Below are 17,816 nucleotides of genomic sequence, written 5' to 3'. Positions count from 1 at the left end.
ATCTGACATAAAAATAATGGGTCTTAGGACCCAAAAAAGATGCAGATTAAGCCTCTAACATATCATGAATGAATACATCTGGGATAGTTGAATATTGCAAAAAACCAAGTAAGAAATGAATGAATACATCTGGGATAATTGAATATTGCAAAAAACCAAGTAAGAAACAAAATCTAAGTTGCAACAGAGTTGGAATTACAACAGAATTGTTACAGCAGTATAATTAGTTTTCAACACAAATTCTAAAAGATCTATCCAATCTTAAAAACTAGAAAAGAAAAGAAAAGGAATGAATTTAGCATCATGAAAACTCATAATTAGTCTAAGAATCCTGAAGATTTTGGTAGCAAAGAGGGAGGAAAAAGAGAGCAGAACACAGCTGAAACAGGGTTCGAAAAACATTACTTTCTTTTTTGTTTTGTCAAGTTTCCAGCAACTATAAACTAAACTCTTGAATATAGTTTAAGAGGGATACACACCATCTCTATTAACATATTGTGAGAAGTAATGTTATCATTATAGTTCTTTTAAATTCAAGTATTTATTTTTTTCTTGTTCAAAATTATGCTATTGATCATTATTCAAGCTTATTAAATTATTTTGAGATAACATGTATGCTTTCTAGTTGGTCTTGCCGGGTTATTTATTACTTCGACACTCCTGCACTTGGGAGAAGACATCAATCTTTTAGTCGTGTCAAACTCTTATCTTGATTTATTATGGAAGAATAAACTAAGTTAAAATTGTAAAGTTTTTAAACGTTTGCTTAGAATAAATGCATAGATTTTATTCCTAAGACTACTACCTAGTGAATTAAAATTGCTTTCAATATTATATTCTCTTGATGGTAAGAAATTCAGAAGAGAGCTTTTCCTAATTAATATACTTGTAATCATCTTTTCGTCGTGTCAATTTCCATCAACTTTAAGGGATATCAAATTTATTTGCTTGACGTGAAAAAATATTTATTTTACTTTGATGATCAATAGATTTATAGGAATGGATGTATAGACCTTTGAATTGATTTAATGACATATCAATTTATTATTTTTAGAATAATTGTTTCTTAAATTTTTCATTCAAATCCCGAGTTCTTTCTCATTTCAGTATATTGTAAGAAGATTAAATAAAATTTCTCTTAGGTTCCACCTAGTTTTTTTTATCATATTACAAATTTATTTTGTTTGTGATAGTTAAGTCAGAATTATATTTTGGTAGTTCCGACAACTAACCAATCTTAATAGGAAAATAAATATTTTTTTTTCTCATACTTGATTCAACCTAGAGTTGAAAAAAGAGAATATTCATGTTTAAGAGAAAGAAAATATTCAAAAATGAAGATATAATTAAGTAATATGTAAATCCATGTAGCATGAATCAAGAGCAACTTAAAGAATATTTTATTTGATAATACAAAAAATATATATAACATATGGCAAGATTTTGTATGATATACTAAAGTTTTCATCGTTATGATTATTATTTGATTGACAAGATTATGTTTTTTTTATAATTATAACGGCTCAACTTATTTATTTATTTTTTACTAAAGTTCATGTTTAAAAAGGTTAATAACAGGGTGCTAACCGAATATATCTAAACTTGGTGAAATACTAAGTTCAGATGACTTAAGTCTGGCTTATTTTCAAACCCAATATCTTTGGTTTTAGCTACGTACTAAGCTCAAGTACAAGTGCATCTAACAAGTTGTCAAACTCAATATTCTTGAGATCAACTACATGTTAAGTCCAAATATATGTGGGTCTAGCGAGTTACTGAACCCTACATCTTTGGGTTTCCAAATATATGTGGGTCTGTCGAGTTACTGAACCCTACATCTTTGGGTTCGACTACGTACTAAGCTCAAATACATATGGGTCTAGCAAGTTTCTAAATTTAATATCATTAAGTTCAACTACGTGTTGAGCCTATATGTATATAGGTTTGGTGAGTTTCCATACTCAATAGTTTTAAGTTCAATTACGTGTTGAGCCTAAATACATATAAGTTTCGCGAGTTGCTAAACTCAATATCCTTGGTTTCAACTATATGTTAAGCTCAAGAATATATAAGTCTGGCTTTCTAGACCCAGCATCTTAGGGTTTAGTTGCATGCTAGGATCAAGTAAACGTGGGTCTAACAAGTTCTCAGACCTAATATCATTAGGTTCAACTATGCATTAAGTTTAAGTACATGTGGGTTTGACGAGCTGTTAAACTCAATATCCTTGAAATTAATTATGTGTTAAACCTAAATATATGTAGGTTTCATAAGTTGCAAGAACCAATATCTTTAGGTTTAGCTATGCACTAAATCCAAGTATATATGGGTAGGGGTGTTCAAAATAACTGATTAACTAAGAAAACCAATAAAACCAAAAAACAATTAACCAAAAAAATCAAACTGAAATGAAAAACTGATTAAACCGATTGTCAAAACCATAAATTCGAACTGAAATGAAAAACTAATTAAACCAATTGTTAAAACCATAAATTTTAACAGATCTGATTCGGTTTTGGTTATGAACCAGAAACCGGCACAAACCAAACCAAACCAATAAAAGCCAAAAGTTATAAAAATCTTTGAGGTATAAATAGTTAAATTATAGCCTAACCCTAACAATTAACATAACTTTACTGCCTCTCACAAAAAGTCACCGCATTGCCCAGATAAATTCCCAATATTCCTCTCAATTAATTCTCATTCTTCCTTTCCTAGTTTCCCAATCTTTCTTTCTGGTGGGTTGTTGAATGAGCTTTCAATGAGAAGATCACATTTTTTAACATCACATACACATTCAAAGAACATTGATATACAGTGATCTTTGCCCATCTTTATCTCTTATATCTTTTTCTTATTCTTATCTTTCCTACCTTTTCATTCCTAGTTGTACCTTAGACTCAGCTACTTTGAGTTCTTGGTCAAGACTCTTTCTTTCACTCCTGCAACTTGAGGCTCTCTTTTCTAAAGCTGCGAAAGGCACCCCCAGAACAAAGGCCCACCTTTTTTTACCCCCTTTAATGAAAGACCCTCGCCTCGCTTCCTATTCATTTGTGGGTCAGGACCTGAGGGCCTTTTTTTTCTCAATTTCATGACAGGACTTGAGGGCCTTTTTTTTCTCAATTTCATGAATCTCCCAACCGACCTTTCTTGTGGTATGTATTCATGATAATGGCTGAGATCGAAGGGATTAATGGCAATGGAAACCATAAAAGAGTTGTTTTGGCTAAGATCATGAAAATTTTAAAGCCCGATTTAATGTAAACTAATTTTAAAAAATCCAAAAAAAAAACCCATAATGATGGGATTAAGTTTCCCGATTTTTTTCCCAAAAAACTAGATTTAACCGAACCAGATCGGTTCGGTTTGAACTAGTTTTTGATCCTATTAGATTAATATTTTACAAAATTAATGTATTTTGGTTCGATTGATTTTTTGAGTTTAAACCGAACTGAACTGTGAACACCCCTATATATAGGTGTGGCGAGTTGTCAGACCCAATGTTCTTGGATTTGGCTACATGTTAAGCCCAAATGCATATAGGTTCGGTTTGAACCGGTTTTCGATCTTGTTAGATTAATATTTCATAAAATTAATGTATTTTGATTCGATTGGTTTTTTTAGTCTAAACTGAACCAAACCATGAACACCCCTATATATAGGTGTTGCGAGTTGTCAGACCCAATATTCTTTGATTTGGCTATGTGTTAAACCCAAATGCATATGGGTATAGTGAGTTGCCTAACCAATTATCTTTGAGTTCGGCTACTTGCTAAGCTCAAATGTGCATAGTTCTAGTGAGATGTTAGACTCAACATCCTTAGGTTCAGCTACATGTTGAGCCCAAATACATATGGATCTAACAAATTACCAAACCTAATATTATTGGGTTCAGCTACATGCTGAGCCCAATTATATATAGGTCTAGCGAGGTTTAAAACCTAACACCTTGGGTTCAGCTACGTGTTGAACTCAAGTACATATAGGTCTAAGGAGTTGTCAGACCTAGTATCATTAAGCTTAGCTACATGTTAAGCCGAAATGCACATAGGTGTAGCAAGTTGTGAGACCCAATATCCTTGGGCTAAACTACAAACTGAGCCCCAATATATATAGATGTAACGAGTTGGCAGACCAAATATTTTTTGGTTCAGCTGTGTGCTGAATCCAAGTACACCTGGATCTTGCAAGTTGTTAAACTCAATATCCTTGGTTTTAACTACGCTATTAGCTTAAGTATATGTGAGTCTAGAAAGTTATCAAACTCAAATCTTTAGATTTAGCTATGTGTCGAGCCCAAGTTCACGTGGGTTTGATAATTACATTGAGCCCAAGTGCATATGGTTTTGTGAGTTGCTAAACCTACCATTCTTGAGTTCTGCTATGCGCTGAGCCCAAGTGCATGTATGTTTGACAAGTTGTCAGACCCAGCATCATTGAGTTTAGCTATGTGCTGAGCCTATGTGTATATAGGTTATGTGAGTTATTGAACCCAATATAATTGAGTTCAACTACGTGCTGAGCCTAAATATACGTGGGTCTGACAATTTACCAGCCCCAACATCATTAAGATCATATATGCCTTTCTTCTTTTTTTTCCTTTGCTCGTGATCCCTCATGAACCACACCATCACTTGTGTAACGATCCATCTTTTCTTTTTTATGGGCTTGTCACTTGTTGCCTCTTTGTTTATCATATCTCTCTAACTAATTTTTATTCTCTACAAAAAGCTTTCTCTTCTTTTCTTTACACGTGATCCCTCTTAAATCATACCATCACTTGTGAAAAGATCCATCTTTTCTTGAGCCCCCTCTTTTCTTTGTAGATTTGTCACTTGCATGTAGCCTCTTTTATACATATTTTGTTAACTTGCAAGCTAATAGAGCTTAATAAAAAAAAAAAGATAGATCCTTGTATAAGTGGTGGTATGATTCAAAAGGGATCACATATAAAGAAAATAAAAGAAAGCTCTTTATAGAGAAAGAAAATTGGTTAAAAAAAGACATGATAAGGGAGGGGAGGGAGCAACAAATTAATTGTGTTCAAGCAAATACTATTGTTGAAAATATGATGCAAGGACATCTTGACGAGCTGATTAGTATTAGTAAGGGTAAAGTAAAAAATAAAAATAAAAAGAGTTGTCATTTAAGGGCAGAAGTAAGGAGGCAAGCAGGGGCCTGGGCCCCCTGCAAGACATTTTATTTTTTTATTATTATTGGGTAACTAAGTGTGGAGGAGGTTTTTTATTTTAGAAAGGTGGGCCTTCTTATAGTAATTAAGTGTAACCTTTTTTTTTCTTTTAATTACTTTGTGCAACCCCTATATAAATCCTGCAAATATAAAGTCATTATTTTGCGCAGCCCTAATATAAATCTTGCAATCAGTCAAAAACATAAATAAAAATACAAATCACAAGTAAAATTTTCCTGTGAAAATATTGAAGCAAAGCCACCAATTAATTATCTTTCATCAAACAAAACAAGGTAACTTAAATTTGAAATTTATTTTTGTTTTGTTTTGAGATGTTTGTTAATAACTTGATGAGGTTTTCTTATATAATTCTACCATTTTTTTCTCCTTTTTTTTCCTCACATATTCTAGTTCTACCAATTGTTTTTTGAATTCTTGTTATAGTAATTTTTTTTCTAATTAATTAGATATATTTTATTGATTTTTTTATTATGCTTGAAATTTTTTTTATATTTTATGTTTAGCAAAGCCACTAGAATCATTACTTTTTTCTCATAATATATGTTTTGATTTTAAGTTGAACCAAGTTTTTTCTCATGATATATGTTTTTGATTTTAAGTTGAACCATAAACAAAATAAGAAGAATTGATTTTGTTTTATAAAAAATAATGATAACTCACAGGCTAATAAACCAACTCCAATATGTAATGTTAAAATTATAGTTGAGCAGCCTCGATGCGCTTCAGTTTACAAAGAACCTACGTTGATTAGTGAGCAACCTCTTACTAGAATCGACATTGCTCATTTAATTTGATATCCACGCAATCATCTTTAAATTTAGAAATACCTGGTTAATCAACAAGATGAAATTCGAAAGGCAGACATTAATTTGAGGCTATATCAACTTTTGATGTCTGAATATCTGCTGATTGATAAAAAACATCCTCATCAATTTCAATCTTATTGGACTAGTTGATAGGTTGATTCGACTTATTTTGACTCTTCTTGTTTTGACAGCAACTACTAAACAAGCTTTTTCAGCGATGAAGATTGTTAAAACAAGACTTCACAATCAGATGGAGGATGATTTTCTTGCAAATATTTGATTATCTATATAGAAAAAAATTACTAAAAGATTCACAATTGATATGATAATTAATGATTTCTATTCTATGAAAGAACGACGAGTACAATTAAAATAAATATGTAAGAATCATTCTTTATTATTTTTTGCTTTATTTCAAAGTTTATCAAACACTTTGCTTTAGATAATGTTTCTTATATACTTTGTAAGTTTATATTTGATAGGTAAAAAAACTAACAACATTAAAGTGATGGATATATTATGAAGATGAAATTAACTACATTACTTTAACTCAATTTGGTATTGCTTCGAATCTTTTACCTTATACAAATGTCATTATATGTTTATAGTAAGTTATTTAAATAAAACTAAATTATACAAGTTTTTTTTTACAACTCGTGTATAATAAATTAAAATAAATATTATATCTTATTATATTCGTTTTGGCCTCCTCAATAAATAATCCTAGCTCCGCCCCTATTGCTACTAGTTTTATGGTAACTAAAGACCCTAATTAGTCTTCTATGATTTTTTGGTAAAGAGCTAATTATGTTAAAGAAAATATTAAAATCACCCTAAAATATCTTATCTATACTATGTTGCTTTATATTTATTTTTAATAATAAAAGCACTTCTCATGTTTTTATGTTAAGAATTTATCTAAAATAGTATACGTGTGTTTTTATTTATTGAAGATAAATAAATAATTATTAAGATTAAAGATAGTGATTTGAGAACAAAACTTAATCCTAATTTAGAATATGAATGTTGGGCTAAAAAGTATGGTGGATAATAAATTAAGTTTCGGCCTGTTTCTTTGGTTATATTCAAATGGTTTCTAAGGCCGCCACTCGCACTCAAAAGAATTTTGCAGGGCTACGTTGACCCAATCTAAGTCCATTCAAAGTGATATGAAATTAGGAAAAAATATATCAAATGATCCAAATATTCAAACATTAAAAAAAAAAAAAAAAAACAAGACACAACTTACCACTCTATTTTAAAACAAAGAACAACAAAGACACAACTTCTAGAGGACGAAACTCTTTTTAAGGATCTTACTGCCTACGAGTTGGTTCTTTGTAAAAAGACTAGGGGAAAATTTTTATTATTTCTGTAAATAAAAGAAAAACTAGAAAGTCTCAAAAACTAGAGGGAAGAATCCTTTTAAATATCTTATTGCCCATGGATTGATTCTTATATATATATATTAAAACAACAAGGTTAATATTTTCTTAAAATAAGAAATCCTTGAGCATTCTTAAAAAAATTTAATGAATGGGTATTTTCTGAAAATTTTTTAGTAAAAAAAACTTTTTTATGCATTTTTTAAAAGAAACTAGTTTGCTATTTCTAATTTTTTTTTTTTAGAATTGAACTTTGTATGCAATTAATAATTAATATAATTTAGTTTAATTGGATTGAGTTGAGTGGACTAAATATGCAAACCACTATAAAATTTGAGAAAATCCTTTTTTATTATGGTTTACTTGCTTAATTCATGCTACTATAATGCCGATTTTGAGGTTGTTCCATTCTACTAATATTAACAAATTATTTAAATATATTTAAATGCCGATTTTGAGGGTTGTTTCATGCTACTAATATTAAAAAATTATTTTAATATATTTAAAAATATAAACACTTTAAAAAATCACTCTCAACGCAATAGCCACACACGCAGGCCTCCACCTTCATGATCTCCTGATTAAAGCCAAATTCCATCGTCCCCTGTCCTCTTCCAAATAATAACCAGAAACTGAACAATCGGTTCATCAATATTCCCAATTCGATTAAAATCCAACCCCACTCCAAAAAACAAAACATTAATTAAATTAATTAAAGAAAAAAAAAGGGCATGATGTCTTCCAAATCATCATCGTTGATTAAACGGGTAACACCCTTGTTCACTTCTTGGATTCGACAGAACCACAGGCTTCTTAGCTCTTCTGCTCTTCACGAAGCTTCTTCTCTTGTTGATGATTCCATTCACTTGACCGACAATTGCATCCGGGTACTCCGCTCATCTGATTGTGTTTTTGTGGATTTATATGTTTGTTTTTCTTTTTGGCTTGTTAATTGTTAATGGGCTTTGCTTCAATTTTTTATTTTTTTTAAGAGTTAGATAGATATAGATTAGTATGCCCATATGACAGACACCCAAGAATTGGCGGCTAGCAAAAGATTGAAATTTTTGGAACGTCATATGCTATTTTCACATAATATAATCCCATTGAAAGTCTATTATACAAGAATTTTGTCTGGGTTGCCCCCGCCCCCCCTCCTTTTTTTGGGGTCGCTGTATCATGCTTGATCTAGAGTGAATCTAAGTGTTCATCCTCATGATTGCGCTGCCACTTTATTGTTAGTCTTTGGTGCTAGGTTCTGCTTCTTAGCTTATTCTGCTGCTCCTGCATTTCTCAATATTATGGCATCTTCTTTCCTATATCAATGCTTTGTTGGATCTGTATCTGCCTGCAGAGGTTTACTCCTTTTCTTGCTGTTTTATTGAATGTTTTTGCTGCTGTCATTTCCCTTTTTTTTTCTTTTGTATGCTGTAATTCAGAGCAAGGTGATATTACTAATGTGATTAATTCCATGCTGACCTCTTTGGGCCTCCTTTTAGTTTTCCTAATTCTAGTTCTGTGCTGTATCAATTTTTTTCCTCCCCGAACCTCTTGTGTATCTTTGATCAATCCTAGTGGTGTGTCCTACAGCTTGGTTTTTTAATCTTATTCAGCCTTCTAAAAAATATATAGAACTGCCATGCCCATGTCCTTGTTTGGTATCAGTTGGATTTTTAAATCTCTTCAACAAAGCTGTTTTTATTTATGTCACACATATAACTTATTTTATGCAAACACATATCAGCCTGTTTCTTTTGCAATTTATTCTAGCTTTTCCATAAAACTAAGGTCTGGTTTACAGAGACTGAAAGAACTGCAAACCAGTGAAGGATCGGCTAAAGACAAAATGCTTCGTTTGGGTGTGGAAACTGGTGGATGTTCTGGTTTCCAGTATGTTTTTGACTTGGATGATAAAACCAATCCAGATGACAGGTTTTGATATCATTCTATTTTTTATTTTAATTAATTTTGCAACTACTGTTGCTTTCTAATTTGAAGAACCATCAAATGACTAATGCATTCACTATTTTTAGTTTTCTTATGTGTTTATCATTTAACTGTATTGTTGCAGAGTTTTTGAGACAGAAGGAGTCAGATTGGTGGTTGATAACATTTCATATGATTTTCTGAAAGGGGCCACTGTTGACTATGTTGAGGAGCTAATCCGTGCTGCTTTTATAGTAAGTAATTCATCTTGTATGTTGCTGATAAATTTTTATATATGTGGGGGTGTGTATTTGTAAATTGTATCGAAGTTAAGAAACCAGGGGCTTTTGATCTTGATGGAAAATGGATCGGTAAATTTTTAAGATGTCATTCAGCAAGCTATGAAATACCTTTTCATGCCTTTTCTATTTGATTTGGGCTAGATTATACTCTCCCTTTTTTCATCAAGGTCGTAGACAAGTTGGGGGGGAGGGTGTTGAGATCACCACGCACACTGAAAAATTGATAATTGTCTTCTACCATTGATACAAAAGCTCCAAGGACATCTGTTTGCTGAAAAACTTAGTGTGGAAGATACTTATGAGCTTCATATAAACAATTTAAATACTACACGACCTTATATAATGATAACATTATTCATGCAATCTTTCTGTTAGGGTGTTCCTTAAACTTAATTTAACTGTCTGCATCCTTTTCTAGGCCTAAGGTAGGTAATGCTTGCCAAATGACAGCCAAGCAATGCATCCATAGTGGCTGTGCTGTAAGGGAGATTTGTTCCTGCATCTGTACAGTCACTTGGATTTGTTAGTTAACATGATTGATAATAAAAGAATAAGGATCTAAAGGAGGGATGTTATCAAATTGGAGCAATAACATGGTTGGTTGTGTGATGTGGTCGAGCTCCAAATTTCAGATGATACTATTAAGTGCTCAAGTTGATGTGGCTCATTATTTTGTTTTGCGCAAGTAGCGAGGCACACCATGTGATATGGTTTAGCTTTGTCAAGAGTGTGGTCTGGCAGACAAATTGGAGTCTGTGTCACCTATTGAGTGATATGTGAATTGCATGAATAATGTACTTGTGTTTCTAGATTTAGCTGATTATGTGTCATTTAAAAAATTATATGAATTAAACTGTTCTGGCCTTCTAGCATAGCTGCATCGAGTGCAATTCCTTCCCTTCAAAGATATATAATTTACTGAGGAGATGAGCTTGAGCAAAATAGAGCCAGTTTGTACAGATTATAAGATGATCTGTGAATTATAATTTACCTAATACGAGGTCCATATCTTTGACTGGCTTTGTCAGAATGTGTGTGTGTGTTTGATTATACACAAGTAATAGCTAAACTACAGGAGATGACTCGTGGTGCCTAACTTGGATCCTCATGCTGGATTTTTCATTCCAATTCATCTTTAATACTCTTGTGTAGCAGGAACTAAATTCCGTTTTCATATGTAGGTGGCCACTAATCCAAGTGCAGTGGGCGGGTGCAGTTGTAAAAGTTCTTTCATGGTGAAACAGTAATACCTAGAAGCCATTCCGTGTAACTTTTCGACAAGACCTAGAAATCATCATTGTTCTAAGATTCTCATTGAACATATTGTTGATGTGATTTTTTTTTTCAACAGCTATTATTTGAATCAAGCTGTAGTCCTGGTTCTTGTATAATAACAATGTAATGATAGCTTTTTTGCTATACCGTTATAGAACTTTTCTAACCATCTCCTCTCGTTAATTGGACACGCTTCATTTAATGATCACAACTGCAGTAACTTTTCAAGATGTGGAAGTTCTTAGGTTTCTTTTTGGCGTTTTGCCTTCTTTTTAATTCAAAATTGCCATAGATGAGATTATGTTAATGTTATATGTGCATGCATTTCATCTGAATTGGTTGTTGTTCGTTTTGATTCTTGTCTTATAATCCTTTACACATCAAGTGAAACATGGAACTCTATTACCATTTTCAGTTTTATTTTCAGTGGATGCTATTTAGAAGAGGCGCTCCACTAGTCCCAACAAAATGTGTAAATATGTGTGTTTTTCGATAAGCCTGTAGAATCTGTATTAGAAAGCAAGAAACCATAGCACTGCTGCTCTCCGAGATTGTGGTTGGGCTTTGAAAATATGGCAGTTTGAGTTGCATATTCTGGCGACGAAAGCCTCGACTTCTGCAATTGGATAAAGAGCGTGGAGATGATTGGGGGTGTGAAAATTGGGAGTTGCTGAATATTGCGTCGGCTAAAATGATCGTGAATGCCATGGTTTTTAAGACAATGAGTACGCAAATTATGACAACCTTCAAGCAAGAATTTCACCTCAGCCAGAGGAGTGTTTTGGTCCTTCAAGAGTTTACTCGGATGCGCCATAAATGGATTATAATGGAGTGAGTTGACACTGGCATTCGTATGGTGATGCCCTCATGCCTGTTGCTCCAGACAAAATTTCTACAAGACCAGTTCAGACGTTAAGGGGGGCAGTACTGTGGGAAGCAAAATAGCTAAAATTGAACCTCTTCTTGTTCCACTCCTTGATGAGCAGAACTTTGGATGAGAGCTTTGATGCAAAGTTTGTTTCAGTTGACTCCTATGTGAATGTACAGGTAATTGATAACGGCTCTCTGTTGTTGTTCATCCAGTATTAAAACTGTGGTTTGAATGTAAATGGCAGTGCTAAAATCAGCATCAGAACTAAACACCATGAATCAAGCAGTTGTTTGGTTGGATTTTGTTATAAAAAGACCGTAGTGTTTCACTTCCCACACTTGCCGTTGGATTATTCAGAACCCAGGGACATAAGAACATGTAAAATGTTTTTCAAGAAGTCATCATTCAATGAGTTGTCCACACAAACATGACACTACTAATGAAGCTCCATCCCCATTACCATGTTTTAACAATTCTGTGTTGGATCTTCTCCCTCCATCTACTCCCAATGAAGCACTTGATTGCGGGGCAATCTGATCACCCAAAAATTGAGAATTTACACCGGAGTTAGGCAGAATTGGGGAGAAATCTCTAGGTCCATATATCATATTCCTTCTGTGAATGTTGGCAGCAGCTCTCCTCTCTACTTCAAGAAAGTGGCCAAGAGAAGGAGCATTGTTGTTTGTGTTGACGACATCAGGGCTTAGCCTCGAGCATATTGAGAACATCCATGGTTTTGATTTGTAATTCTTCTGCTCTCGTAAGGTTTCAGTGGTCCTTCCCCTAGTTGATCTTCTAGAGAGCTCTAGAATGCTAGAAACTCCAATGAGACTCCCTAGTGTTAAGCTCTTGTCATGGAAGAACGATCCAGTGGACTGGAAAAGAACAAAATTCTCCTAGGTCAGTTATTGTCTGTAATTTTGTTCACGAAAGTTTAAATATCATAGCTTGTTATGCATCTAAAATCAGCTGCTGCGTATTGATTATCTTTCACAAGGCACTAACACAAATATAAAAATTTAAGAAGACCTTCACTCAACAGCATTTTTCCTTACAGAATAAAACTAGATTAACGTTGGAGCTAAACTGAGAGATACGAATATATTAGTTATGGAAAGACAAGAAATATAATGTGTAAGGTAAACATGTCTCAAAAACTTTTCTAGTGACAGTTATTATCAATTGTTACTATTAGGCTTTTGCTTTGCGACCCCATTGCAAGCAACTAAATAAATTACTTTGTACATGACAAATTACTTAACAATGGACACCAATGATCATCCTCCCTAGCTAGCGTTCAATACAGTGTCGCTTGATTGATGATTGAATTGCACAAAATGAGTTTAAGAGGTAGCATAAATGTACAGGGAAATATGTGGGTGTGGGTGTGGGTGTGGGTGCTCAAATCTAACCCTTTACAGGAGAAATTGGCCAAAAACAGTCAAACGTCATCATAATGGACGAGGTGGAAAGAGTAAAAAGTGGTCTCAACCTTTTCTTTCTATTGTATCTTAACTATCAAGTATGATATGAACCCAGAAAATAAGGCAAGTTAGAAATGCAGCGCAAGCAGGTAAAAGAAAGTAATGCTGTGTGTAAAGTTACAACATTTAGGAGATTTAATAGAATGGACTTTATCCATGGAAAATAATAGCAGGAATGGTAGTTAACATGATCTCACCTCAGTATCAAGATCTGAAGAAGACTCAGTGAAGGAGCTGTTAGAAGCAGTGAGCAGAGTGCTAAAAGAAATTGAACCATTGAAATCTCGATTTCTCACCAACCCAACTCTTGCGTTCAGCGGTCTTAGGCCGAGTGGCCACCCATCTTCCTGCAAAATGTTTGGAGTTTGTTTACAGATTTGGAAATGGATATCGCGCGCACAGGCTGACAGACAGGCACACAAAAGGGCATTCAGTTTACCTGTTGTTGAGCCTCCATAACCATGATGAGTTTGTTCTGCTGTTGTTAATGCCTGCAACTGGGAGTAGTGGACTCTGCCGATTGACGTGCTAGATACTACTACACTTACTCTGTTTTTCCTTAAATAAATCGAAAGAAATATGTCAGGTCATGTCATGTGTAGCTAAGAATTCTTTAATGAAAAACCAAAGAAATGAAATGTGCCTCTCCCACATGCTGCCTGCATAACTCTAACTAAAGCATCGCCCACCTCGTTTAATGAAAATTAAAAAACATACACACTTACACAAGCAAGCATTGGAGGGAGGGAGGGGAGGGCAAGGCAAAGTGATTTGTTACCGTTTCTTAGCTGCATCCAGATCTCTGATTGAGTAGACACTGCAGACAGAAATGATAGTGGAAAAAGGGACGAATTGAAATAATTTTGTACGGAAGATAACGAGGGGAAAGGGTACAAGCAAGGGGAGCGGCAGAGGGGGCTGCCAAACTACTCGTACCTCTCCTTGCTCCTTGGCACCACTTGGCAAGCACTGTGTGACCAAACTATCCTTCGGCATTTTTCTTTTTCCTTTTTACCGTATTATTTTATTGCCTCGGTAATGTTGTGCCAGTTCACCATCAAGTGTGCAACTTTTGTTCGCTGAGGATATATATTTTTTTCCGATTCGTGATGGTCCAAGGAAGCCATTTCTTACAAAAGGCACGTTCTCCTTGGTCCTAACACATTACCTAATATTCCAATGCATAGGAGGGAGATGCCATTTTAAAGGACTAGAAAATAGAAAAAGTAACGTTACATTTCCATCCTTTTTAGGAAACACCTTTTCCTTTTTCTGGTCCCCATACTCGATGATCCTGTTGTAACTCAGTGCAAGCTCCACCAGCATCTAGTTATGTCCACTCCTCGATGATGAATAATAAATTGTTGCAGAAAAAGGCTGCTGCTCAAGCATAAAATTTCCTAAATCCACCGTTACAACTATGTTTAGAGGAGCAATAGGATTGTTCGCTCTACATGTCACAGAGAAATTTAGAGTGATGCAAGGGAGCAGGGTATATATAACTAAACCATAAACTTCTCAATCCTTGAAAAAAGATCATGTGAAATGACTTCAAATATTACAAGGGCTCCTTGGCCCATTGAAGCAATTTTACGCGTGAAATTCCTCTTGATTCTCCGGCTCCCTAAATCTGTTCAAAGCCTGACAAGGTTTACAATTGTTGGCCAATTCTATGATTATACCAAGGGGACTATACTTTCTGGTGAAACTGGTTCGCACTAGGACGATATTCTCCGATTCCAAGAAGGTCCTGCAAATTTGTAAACATATGTTTGCACTTTCAAAATAAAAGATAGGCAATACATGTTATAGAAACAAACAATTTACTGGCAATGTTTGGATGTTATATGTGGCCATTCCTTAAGGAAACTATGCATGAAAAATCGAATTCATATAGACCGGCTTTGAAAAACACGAACATGGATCCAAATGAACAAGTGCAAGGGCTGTTGACTTGTGCTGTATTCATCGCATCATTGAAAGGCACGTCTTCTTTCTCATTGTTTCTACTGTTATTCCCCTTTCTCAAAGTAATATAAATGGTATCCTTTAAGAGACAGTGAGCGTGATTTTTCTTCATGGGTGCGAGAGGATTTACAAGGGATAAGAGCTTCGGTTTGGGACTAAATCGGAGTGAACTTTTGTTGTAATGTGTTTTTCTTCTTTTCTCATAGTTAAGAAACAGCAAAGGACATGGATGTCGGCTGGTTATTGCCAAACAATGAAACAGTTTTCCATTCTTGTGAGTTTCTGTAATGTTATTTTATTTCATGCTCAATCATCCCTGTTGAAAAGTAGGTCTATAAGTTCTTATAACACTCCAAAAAAATCATCGCTGTTGAATATGGATGCTGTGAAACTTAAATGGGTAAAGAAAGTAAGACATGTTAGGGTCATTGACAGTAAATTACATAACAATGACAAATTCATGGTTGCATGCAGGTTTTTGCTAGTTTACAAAATCATGTTTTTACTGGACAGAACAGCAAATTGGGAGTGGGAAAAGAATTATAACAGAGAACATGAAACAATGTTATATCTACTTAGATGGATTCAGAACTCAAGGTTAGAAACTGGAAAGTTTATGATGCATGAAATTAATTTTCGACAAACTTGAAACCGTTGCTTAAAAATTTACTGAACCGTTCTTCATTTGGGCTAAAAGTTAATATGGTTTTAGCATGGAAAAGGTTTTCCACTCTTTACTTGGAAGTTCATGATGCTCACAAAACTTCTGTGCTCTGATTATGAGTTCAGCTAAATGAAATTTGACCTCGACAAGTTTAAGACTTTCTGTAGCCTACTGGTTTCTTGTTAATAATTTAATATTTAACCAAACTCCCAAAATCAAATAAAAGGAGAATAAAAATTAAAGACATCATGCAAACCTATGTGATAGGGCTGTAAATGAGCAGAGCTGGTTCAAGCTTTTATCCAAGCTTGATTCAGCACTTGATTTTGGAATTTGGGAAAAGATTAACTTCATCAAAGCTTATTAACTACATTTCACAAGTAGAATTTAGCAAGGGGAGCAAGTACTTCATGAAAGAAGCAGTAGGGAGTGAGCCATACCTGACAGGCTTTATTTTTTGCTCTGGTTTCCGCTGTACTTGGAATATCATGATTTGGTTTTAAGAATCTCTTCTCACGCCGATCACATGAACCCCATCCATCAGAGAACCTACCACCCCTAGTAATGAGAGAAATAAAAACCACAAGAAGAAGGTTATGGCTATACTCTCAATTTATATGCGATTGTTCAAGGAAGCACAGAAACATACTGCATATAAGCCCGAACCACAAATTCTGCACGCTGAACATTTCGGTTGTCGTCAAATTCAATGGTCCTGTCTTTGATTTCATAAGAGAGATTGAAGTACAATGATATCTTCCTCCAACCTACACAACATATTGTTTGACCCAGTGTTAATCTTTCATTCTATCATAAAGTATAGAGACAGAGCAGAAGATTGAATCCTTTACCTGACTTCTTGATGAACGGATTCCCAGAAATCATGGTGAAATCAGATTTCTCCAAAATCTGTATACCTAAGAAATTTGATATCAATTATGAAGCAAAAACACAAACACATTGAATGCAAAAGAAAAAGAAAACAATTACCGCCATAGCCGCGTTCTGATAATCTTTAAAAAGAGAAACGGTTGGAAACCTTCCATCCAGGCAATGCCTCGTCATAGCATCCTTCTCCTCCATCTCCAAGGCCACGGGAGAAACTTCGGATGCGATGTGCGGTGACAAATATGACTCAGGAGAGTAATAAGACGAAGTTTTGAGAATCGGAGTCCTAACCACAGCCAGATGGCTGCTGGTAACTTCGCTGACCTCGGAGGAGGACGCGCAGGATCTGGCGATTTTGTGAGAGCGACGATAGGGATCGGAATAGGGGGAGTTATTATTAAAATGGGATCTGCGAGGAGGAGGAGGTGGTGGTGGTGGTGATGGAGATTGAAATTTGGGGTATTTGCGAGACTTGGAGGAAGAGTGAGAGGCCTCCGCCGAATCGATTACGGCCCACAATGCGTCGTCGTCGAGGTCTTTGTCGTCGAATGAGTAAGAAACAGGTGAAGCGGAGGACATCTGGATTGGTTTATGGTTTTTCAGGAGGCTAAAAAAGGAACGGATTCATATCATGGGTTTTAGTTGGGTCGATCTAACCATGACTATGGATTTGGAGGCTGTGGTGTGGGAAGGGAAGAAAGAAGCAAGCAGGGAGGGAGGGAGATTCCCTTTTGAATTGAATTCAAAATGGATGGTTTTGTTTTTATTTTTTACATTATGTTTTTTAGGTAAAGTCTGTGACTATACTTATATATATTTAAAAAATTATAAAGTCAGCTTGTTTACTGAATGGAGTAAAGATAATAGATTGAGCTTAAAAAAAAAATTGTAAATATTAAATGTATTTATAAATTAAGTTTATAGTATTAATTTTTATCGGTCCATATTTAGAAGCAGACCTATTGCATCGATTGCAAATACCATATTAAAAATAAAAATTAGAATTATAAATTATCAAATATAAATATATAAGGG

At 34.4% G+C, this 17,816-nt stretch overlaps 3 protein-coding genes across 3 annotated transcripts; 1 reads left to right on the top strand and 2 right to left on the bottom strand.

Annotated features, from left to right (window-relative positions):
• Nucleotides 1–7,927: 7,927 nt before the first annotated feature.
• On the top strand, nucleotides 7,928–11,136 carry LOC105122469 (Iron-sulfur cluster biosynthesis family protein). The gene is made up of 4 exons (XM_011021579.1): nucleotides 7,928–8,290; nucleotides 9,205–9,335; nucleotides 9,475–9,583; nucleotides 10,813–11,136. Exons 1-4 carry the CDS (start codon nucleotides 8,135–8,137, stop codon nucleotides 10,876–10,878), a joined length of 462 nt encoding a protein of 153 aa, XP_011019881.1. The 5' UTR covers nucleotides 7,928–8,134; the 3' UTR covers nucleotides 10,879–11,136.
• Nucleotides 11,137–12,037: 901 nt separating this feature from the next.
• On the bottom strand, nucleotides 12,038–14,569 carry LOC105122468 (uncharacterized). The gene is made up of 5 exons (XM_011021578.1): nucleotides 14,040–14,569; nucleotides 13,701–13,819; nucleotides 13,558–13,608; nucleotides 13,459–13,472; nucleotides 12,038–12,652 (listed from the first exon to the last, which is right to left on the bottom strand). Exons 1-5 carry the CDS (start codon nucleotides 14,255–14,257, stop codon nucleotides 12,179–12,181), a joined length of 876 nt encoding a protein of 291 aa, XP_011019880.1. The 5' UTR covers nucleotides 14,258–14,569; the 3' UTR covers nucleotides 12,038–12,178.
• A 191-nt stretch (nucleotides 14,570–14,760) lies between these two features.
• Nucleotides 14,761–17,547, bottom strand: LOC105122467 (peptide transporter family protein). Its single transcript, XM_011021577.1, has 5 exons — nucleotides 16,884–17,547; nucleotides 16,745–16,802; nucleotides 16,543–16,660; nucleotides 16,334–16,451; nucleotides 14,761–15,011 (listed from the first exon to the last, which is right to left on the bottom strand). The coding sequence occupies exons 1-5, from the start codon at nucleotides 17,358–17,360 to the stop codon at nucleotides 14,952–14,954; spliced, it is 831 nt and encodes a 276-aa protein (XP_011019879.1). The 5' UTR covers nucleotides 17,361–17,547; the 3' UTR covers nucleotides 14,761–14,951.
• Between the last annotated feature and the right edge of the window lie 269 nt (nucleotides 17,548–17,816).

The sequence above is a fragment of the Populus euphratica genome, unplaced genomic scaffold (genome assembly GCF_000495115.2).
Source record: "Populus euphratica unplaced genomic scaffold, PopEup_1.0 scaffold20.1, whole genome shotgun sequence".
Taxonomy (NCBI): Eukaryota; Viridiplantae; Streptophyta; class Magnoliopsida; order Malpighiales; family Salicaceae; genus Populus; species Populus euphratica.
This window is presented reverse-complemented; position numbering and strand designations above follow the sequence as displayed.

Bases quoted from the DNA above. Each gene is read 5' to 3' on its own strand.
- LOC105122469 (XM_011021579.1), top strand. From the start codon at position 8,135: ATGATGTCTTCCAAATCATCATCGTTGATTAAACGGGTAACACCCTTG. The intron at 8,291-9,204 runs GTACTCCGCTCA...TCTGGTTTACAG, and splicing joins TGACCGACAATTGCATCCGG to AGACTGAAAGAACTGCAAAC. The intron at 9,336-9,474 runs GTTTTGATATCA...GTATTGTTGCAG, and splicing joins AAAACCAATCCAGATGACAG to AGTTTTTGAGACAGAAGGAG.
- LOC105122468 (XM_011021578.1), bottom strand. From the start codon at position 14,257: ATGCCGAAGGATAGTTTGGTCACACAGTGCTTGCCAAGTGGTGCCAAG. The intron at 13,820-14,039 runs GTAACAAATCAC...GATTTATTTAAG, and splicing joins CTGGATGCAGCTAAGAAACG to GAAAAACAGAGTAAGTGTAG. The intron at 13,609-13,700 runs GTAAACTGAATG...AACATTTTGCAG, and splicing joins TTATGGAGGCTCAACAACAG to GAAGATGGGTGGCCACTCGG.
- LOC105122467 (XM_011021577.1), bottom strand. From the start codon at position 17,360: ATGTCCTCCGCTTCACCTGTTTCTTACTCATTCGACGACAAAGACCTC. The intron at 16,452-16,542 runs GTATGTTTCTGT...TCTCATTACTAG, and splicing joins GTGGTTCGGGCTTATATGCA to GGGTGGTAGGTTCTCTGATG. The intron at 15,012-16,333 runs GTATGGCTCACT...ACAAATTTGCAG, and splicing joins CAAAAAATAAAGCCTGTCAG to GACCTTCTTGGAATCGGAGA.